Raw genomic sequence first — 8268 nt, forward strand, 5'->3', positions numbered from 1 at the left:
TGAAGATATATTGATTTGATTAGCTATATTATCATTTGTATTAAAATTGTTAGAAGAAACCGATTAGAAAAACATCATTAATAGCTTTACATCTCAAAAAGTTAGGAAATAGGATACAAAAAATATATATATGCAATTTTTCTTAAAAATATTTTTTAAAGCCTTTTATCAAAGTTTGGCTTTAGACCACAAAAATAGTTGAGCCGCCCCTGATCATAGCAAGCTCTAACTCTCTCAGATAATTAAATCCTTCGGATAGTACGTAAGTAGAAGGAAGAACGTAACTGATCGTTACATATAAACTTGTTTCTCATGACCCAAATTTCCCAAAGCAGTGCACAAGTCTATGAGACTTCAAAGAATTCGATTCATTAATAATACCGCTAAGAAATTGCTAGAGAACTAATATTTAGTTTGAGGTGTTCTAAAATATGTATCTTTTGAGGAGTTTCGCGCCCATACAATGTATTGTAATATAATTTGTCGTATCTCTCAATATTCAACAAGTTCGTCCAATAATATACTGGAGTAACAACAGGACAATTCTCTAATAAATATGTACTAGCTAGTTTGATAAATAATATTATATCAGGTAGTTTTGATCATATCAAGATAAGATAAAATAAAATAATGAAATGAATACGTAGATGTAAAAATAGTTTTCCCAAAAGCGACTTGATTTTTAATTTCTTTTGGGTACATTCCGAGGCCTTGAAATGGTTATCTTTTAAGCTAGATCTCTAATTGTCTCTGTGATAAGGTAATATCTTCTCCAGAAAGATTCAAATCTAATTTTGGCTCATTATTCATATTAAGCAAGCAATGATATTTTCGATGTATATTATAGTGAATGAATTTAGTCACATCCTTCATGATTAATTCCATGTACATGTGATCAAATAACATGCACAACACAGAGCCCTTCTTTTATTCCTCTCTATTCTAGGAAACTTAATTTTTCCCTTTTATATGGAAGTGGATATTCCCTGGAATTTGAATGTTTTGGGGGAGAAACTCAAAAATTGAACTTGCACATTCCCCTTCAACCTTCCTAAATTAATGGACCCCCAGTCAAAGATAAAAGGCACTGTAAAAGAAAAGAAAAAGAAAAAACACTCAATTTCAAGTTTTCAACAAAAAAAGGGTATTTGCGCCGGGGGTGGGCGGGCGGGGGGGAGGGGGTAATGTGGGGGGTCTAGTTGGTGGATGCACTATTTAGTTATTGTAGGACCAGGAGTTAATAAAGTGAAGTAATTATAATTAGGATTTAAAGTTTATATGTTCTGAATTTGCAATTAAACTTATAACTTGTTTTAGTTATAGATTTGTAAAATATATATTTTGTATTTCTTAATATAAATACAAAATAAAAGTAAAATATTCTAAGTCGTCCGAACTCCTACCTAATATTAATGCTCAGCTCGTGGCTTCCGACCATTTTGCACAACACTACTTCAAATTGAGAAGTCAAATAATTTATTCTGTGACCAGAATATTTCAATTTTTTTAAAACATTTTTTAACGTAACAATTTCTGTTTAATCTACTACTACTTCCTCCGTCTCAAAATATTTATCGTATTTTCCATTTACACTCTTCTTAAGAAAATATTTATAATGATAGCATTATGAATATTTTACTCTCTTAACATATTTCATGTAATCTCTCCTCAATAAATATCTACTCCATCAATGATGAGAACCTCTTAAATGTTGCTAATTCATACAAAGGTAAAAATGGAAAAAGGTTACTTAATTTGTCTTGATTAAATAAAATAATAAATATTTTGAGATAAGTATTTTTGGTAAAGACGATAAATATTTTGAGACGAAAGGAGTACTATGTAATTATTGATAATGTAGATTTCCTAAGAAAATGGGTCAGTGTAATATAAGCAAATCTCGAAGAGAGATCAGGACTAGTTAAGAAAAAGAATCTTTAATTTTGTCAAATTCCTTTTCTTTTCTTTTTTTGTAAAAGAAAGTGCAGCTTTATACAATAGACACCCTTGTCCCATTTCCTTATCTTTATGCTGAAAAAAGCATTGAGAAGTAGATATTTGGGTTCACAATCCTTCCTCTAGTTCTGAAAAAGTTACCCTACAAGCTACTAATAAAGCATAGACTTTTTTTTTTTTTTTTTTCCATTTTTTGACTCAGTGAAGAGGGGTTTCTTTGTAATTTCGTCCTTGTAATACAAGCACAAATAGTACATAGAAAGAGAAAGAAGTGTGTGTATGTGTGAGAGAGAAAGAGACATAGACAAAGTAGTGTTACTAATGTAATGGTGTAGCCACTCTGGAGACAGAAGAACACCAACCCCAAATGATTTTCTCTGTAAATTCTTCACTTCCCTGAGTTCTACTGATGTACTAGTACTACTACTACTACTACTGGAATTTTACTCTATCTTGATATAGAGACTCAAAAACTCTTTGTTTCTTCTATCTCTTTCTTTAAAGTTTTCTCTCTCTAAACCAAGACCATGTCAGCACTATAGCAGCAAAACTACCCATTTCTTGATAAAGTTCCAATCTTTTTCCCTTTTAAGTTGTGAAATTGGAACTTGTTTGTTGTTTGCTGTTTGTTGCAAGAATCTGCTTCCCACCGACACCATGGCTACCAAATCAAAGTAAGTGAAACTGGATCTGATTTGGGTATTTTCAAGATTTTCATTTAATCCTAAATTGTGGGTTGTATCTGCATTTGTTATTCATTTTGAGGTGCTTTGTGGTTACTGTATTTGTCTTTTGTCATGGTTCCTAGAAACTACTTTTTTTTTCTTTAATGATGCCTCTATTCTTGATTTTATGCATTTTGTACTTAGATAGTGCCTAGATTTGCTTGCTTGTGGTGTTGCTTTTTTTTTTTTTTTTTTTTTTTGTGGATCATAATTCTTTGAGGATTCTTATGTACTTTTGACTTGATCTCTGGATCTAAACTTGTACTCCTATTTGCCCTGTTTTTCCGGTGTAATCTTTTTGTGCTTTTGATGTTGTCTCGGTTACTGCAACTGTATGTTAAAAATGTTGTTAGAAAAAAACTAAAATAAAGAAGGTTTTTGCTATAATTCTACACAAAGTTTCCACCTTTTTGCTTGGATCCACCACAATTTGTTTGCATTTCATTAAAAGGATGCTAGGTCTCTGGTACTAATCTTGCATTTTGGGAATTGCCTAAATTGTTGCTTGTTTGAACTTCTATCAGATCCACTCTGGGGGAAAATCCTAACAAGTCAACACCAGCAACTCCTCGGGACCGAGCGAGTAAACTGAGCAGGGGGCTATCAAAATCTGATGCTGATTCACACTCGCCATTGCAAAATTCACGCATTCCAGTTGAGAAGTCTCCGAGATCTGTTACTTCCAAGCCTTCCGTCGAACGGCGGTCCCCTAAGATCAGTACCCCACCTGATGTAAGTTTAAAATAATTCCTTGACTAACTTATACTTGATTTGGCTAGCATTTTTGCCGGGGTGGGGGTTGGCGTTGGATTGTACTGAAACTTAAGTTGCAATGTCTTGCTGTGATATGTGTCTAATAAGGTGAAAATCTCAGTTTTGATTCACCATTGGTTTGATTAAAGGGCTTTTTACACATTTGGATGCTCGGCCAAAAATAATTACAGCCACTAGCCAATATACAAAAAATCTACATTAGCTACGTACAAAATATGTATATTTTTTGTATGTTACAATTAATATACAAAAAATATACATTTGCTAGCTATTATTTTACTTGCGGCTACACAGTGCAAATACCCCTTTATTAAATGCACTAGCAGTGGTGGTGATGAGTGAATTATGTAGACTCTTTAAGACTTTAACAGTAATTGCTATAATGATACTTGATATATTTTGCCTCAAAACTTATACATTCTGATCTGCATTATTGCATGATTTAATTGTTTTCAGAAAAAGCCAACACGGATCCTGAAGCCATCGGAGTTGCAAGCTGAACTGAATGTTGTTCATGAAGATCTTAAGAAGGCAAAGGAGAAATTAGCGTTGGCTGAGAAGGAGAAGGAGAAAGCTCTTGAAGAAGTGAAGGAATCTCAGAAACTTGCTGAAGAAGCAAATGAGAAGCTGAGAGAAGCTATGGTGGCTCAAAAGCGAGCTGAAGAGAACTCTGAAATTGAAAAGTTCCGTGCTGTTGAGATGGAACAAGCGGGGATTGAATCATCTCAGAAGAAAGAAGAGGAATGGCAGAAAGAGCTCGACGCTGTGAAGAATCAACATGCTTCGGATGTTTCTGCTCTACTTTCCGCCACAGAGGAACTTCAACGGTTGAAGCAAGAATTATCCATGACTTCTGATGCCAAAAATCAGGCACTCAGTCATGCTGATGATGCCACAAAGATAGCTGAAATTCAGGCAGAAAAGGTGGAAATTCTCTCTGCCGAGTTAGTGAGAGTGAAATCTTTGCTTGAATCGAGGAATGAAAGCGATTCTAGTGAGCAGAATAAGTTGGTGGAAGATCTGAACCGTGAGATTGCAGCACTGAGAGAAGAGCATAGTGAGAAGAACAAGTTGTTGGAAAACCTGAAACTTGAGATAGAGGCACAGAGAACAGAAAACTGTGAGAAGAAGAAGTTGTTGGAAAATCTGAAACTTGAGACAGAGGCTCTGAGGAAAGAAGATGGTGAGAAGAATAAGTTGTTGGAAAATCTGGAACGTGAGAAAGAGGCACTGAGAAAAGGAGATGTTGAGAAGAATATGTTGTTAGAAAATCTGAAACTTGCGAATGAGGTATTGAAAAAAGATGACGGTGAGAAGAATAAATTGTTGGAAAATCTCAAAATTGAGATTGAGGCATTGAGAAAAGAAGATAGTGAGAAGAATAAGTTGTTGAAAGACCTGAAACTTGAGATAAAGGCACTGACGGAAGAACTCGAGGAGGCAAAAAGTTACGAAGAGAAATTGGTGGAGAAAGAAGCTCTGTTGGAGCAACTTAATGTCGATCTGGAGGCTGCTAGGATGGCTGAATCTTATGCACATAATCTAGTGGAGGAGTGTCAGCAGAAGGTTGAGGAATTAGAGGCTCAGTCTAAGGAAGCCCGTCATTTGGAGAGATCTGCTTCTGAATCACTGGAGTCGGTTATGAAACAGCTGGAAGGAAGTCACGATTTGTTGCATAATGCGGAATCCGAGATTGCTTCTCTCAAGGAGAAGGTCGGCCTACTGGAGATGTCGACGGGGAGACAGAAAGGGGATCTTGAGGAATCAGAACGTCGTGCTCAGATTGCTATTTCAGAATCTTCTGAATTGGCAAAGAAGGTCGAGTCTCTCACTTCTGAGCTTGAAACTGTGAAGGAGGAGAAAACTCAGGCTATCGAGCATGAAAAACAAGCAGCAGAAAGTGTTCAGTCCCTGTTGGAAGAAAAAAACAAACTTATAAATGAGTTGGAAAGTTCCAGGGAGGAGGAAGAGAAAAGTAAGAAGGCGATGGAAAGTCTGGCATCAGCGCTGCATGAAGTTTCTTCAGAAGCAAGAGAAGCCAAAGAGAGGTTTCTGTCTAGCCAAGCTGAACAGGAACATTATGAAACACAAATAGAAGATTTGAAGTTAGTACTGAAAGCTACCAATGAAAAGTATGAAAGCCTGCTCGATGAAGCAAAAGAGAAAATTGATGATCTCACTACTTCAGTTGAACAATCGAAGAATGAGCACCAGATTTTGAAGGCTGAGTGGGAGGACAAGGAGCTTCATCTGTTGAATTGCGTAAAGAAAACTGAAGAAGAAACTTCTTCAATGGATAAGGAAATAAACCGATTGGTAAATCTGCTAAAAGAGGCGGAAAAAGATGCTTCTTTCAAAGAGGAAGCAGCTCAGTTGAAGAATTTCCTAAAGGAAGCTGAATCTGAGGTAACCTATCTAAAGGAGGTTCTCGGCGAAGCAAAGGGTGAGAGCATGAAGTTGAAGGAGTCCTTAATGGACAAGGAAAATGAAGTGCAGAATATTCTTCAGGAGAATGAGGAGCTTCGAAGTAGAGAGGCCGAATCTGCAAAGAAAGTTGAAGAGTTGTCCAAGTCCCTCAAAGAAGCTTTAGCCAAAAAAGAATCTGAAGAAAATGGAGAGCTTTCTGAAAGTGAAAAAGACTATGATATGCTTCCAAAGGTGGTGGAGTTCTCTGAACAAAATGGAGGAGGAAGAGTGGAGGAGAAGCCTAAGATTGAAGCTGTGCCTCAACAATCTGAGCAATCCACTGAAGTAAAATCTGAAGAAGTCAACATCACCGCGCATGATAAAGCTGTCGAGACCCTAGCTGAAGTTGAGATGCCAAATGGAGAACTGACTGAAAACAAGAACAAAGAAAAGGAAGATGATGATTCAGCGGAAGGTGAGTTTAAAATGTGGGAGAGCTGCAAGATTGGTGACAAGGACTTCTCTCCCGAAAGAGAGACAGTACAAGAGGACGAAACAGAGTTGAAGGCAGAGAGCTTTGACCAGGTAAACGGATTATCCTCAGCGGAAAATCCTGAGAATGGTGGGGCATCTCCTACAAAGCCGCAAAGTCAGAAGAAGAAGAAGCCTTTGCTTCATAAATTCGGAAGCCTACTGAAGAAGAAGGGCACCAGCAGCCAGAAGTAATAGATCCTGTGCCGGACATGTAGAGAGGTATACTAAATTCAAGAGTAAATGTTGGACTTAAATGTGTTTGCTCAAAATCTTTGCTTTTATTTTCTCTTCTCTTCTTTTTTGGTTATTTGTTTCTATTTCAAATAGGTGTTTACATAAGAAAAAGATTGTATCATCAGTAGTGTTCCATTCTTATTAGTTCTGGGGTTCTGTTTCTCAATGTGGTTTTATCATGTTGGGTTAGTATCCTTTACTTTGTATTATTCTTTTTAGCTTTTGTTCTTTTTCTATACTCTTTTAGTATCCAATTTCCATCAGGAGAAGAGATGCTTTTCCAAGTGTACTTTGATATATCATCTATATCCTTATTAACCTGTGATGTTAAATTCATTAGTTTTCTTGAACAATTGTTACTCAAGCAGTCAAGCTGCTGCCTCGGGAGCTCGATGTTAGCTATTTTAGCTATATGATCATTTTCACATAAATCAGTGAACGATAACGTCATTTTCTTCTATTCAAATTATAAGTTAACTAGTCATAGGAGATCATTTTCTCCTGTGTGGTGTAAAGACTGAAGCTCTCTCTAGCAGGTAATAATCTAAAATCCATTAGCCTACTAGTGTCATGGTGAAAATAAGTTACAAATAAGCCAAATGGGTTGGAAATTTAGCATCATTCGTGTTTGGTATGATTGAAACTATCATCAAAACACATTTATTTGGTAACGTTAATATAATCTATAAACAACGTTTCTTTCCGGAATCTATTGTATGCTCTCCAATCGAACGCCATAAAAAGAATTTCTACGAAATAAGTCATTTTCTAGAAAACATTTTTCCGTTGGATCAAACACTCACCGTGCTATTTTACTCTTCATCCTGTATATCTAATCAGTAATCAAAAGTAGAAACATTCATAATTAGCAGCTCAAAGTGCACAAGTTAAAACATTTGCGCCCGGAGGATATGAAACCTTAAAATTTCATTCATCACGTAAAAGATAAAATATATGCATATTCTTTGATACTTAAATCATATTAAAAGCTATTGACAACAAAGTTTCACCCTAGCATAATTTAGCTTGTTGTAAACTTAAAATATCGCTGTTCAGTGGCCAAATATCCAATAATTTTCTTAATGGTTAACAATCAGTAATACAACCAATTGAACTGCCCTCCATGAGCATATTTTTTGACAATGAAATTCTTTTGGCGTCTTAATACGTGTATCAATGTAAAACTAGCTAAAATAGAACATACGAAATAAATAAAATGGTACATATGTAACTGGTAGGGATTAGAATTTAGTAGTTGTTTTGCTAACTGTATTTGACAAGAGTCTTCTTGGTTTGGGAAAAAAGACATATACACCAGTATATGTCGATGTTAAATTTAAAGGATTATGATTCCAAATATCTCAAGTCATTTGAAGAGAAATGATACACTATTAGTATAAATTTGGAATGAGCTTAATAACTGATCTTTTTTCCCCCCAAATATGATATATTTACTTTCTCAATAGACAGTCAACTAAATTCTAACATTAACAATAAATTCTGGAAAAGAAAAGGCTCTTGGCTATTCTAAAACTTCTCCAAGAGACAATGTGTGAAATAGAAAAAATCAATGAATCAATCTAGAACGTGTGTGATTCATCCTATTGCTATCATGACACCAACTACAAATTCCTAATAT

General features: G+C 35.6%; 1 protein-coding gene across 1 annotated transcript; it reads left to right on the forward strand.

Annotated features, from left to right (window-relative positions):
* The first annotated feature begins 2092 nt into the window (after positions 1 to 2092).
* LOC132056252 (WEB family protein At3g02930, chloroplastic-like) lies at positions 2093 to 6918 on the forward strand. The gene is made up of 3 exons (XM_059448357.1): positions 2093 to 2630; positions 3206 to 3413; positions 3912 to 6918. The coding sequence occupies exons 1-3, from the start codon at positions 2614 to 2616 to the stop codon at positions 6585 to 6587; spliced, it is 2901 nt and encodes a 966-aa protein (XP_059304340.1). The 5' UTR covers positions 2093 to 2613; the 3' UTR covers positions 6588 to 6918.
* Positions 6919 to 8268: the final 1350 nt, after the last annotated feature.

The sequence above is a fragment of the Lycium ferocissimum genome, chromosome 5 (genome assembly GCF_029784015.1).
Source record: "Lycium ferocissimum isolate CSIRO_LF1 chromosome 5, AGI_CSIRO_Lferr_CH_V1, whole genome shotgun sequence".
Lineage (NCBI taxonomy): Eukaryota > Viridiplantae > Streptophyta > Magnoliopsida > Solanales > Solanaceae > Lycium > Lycium ferocissimum.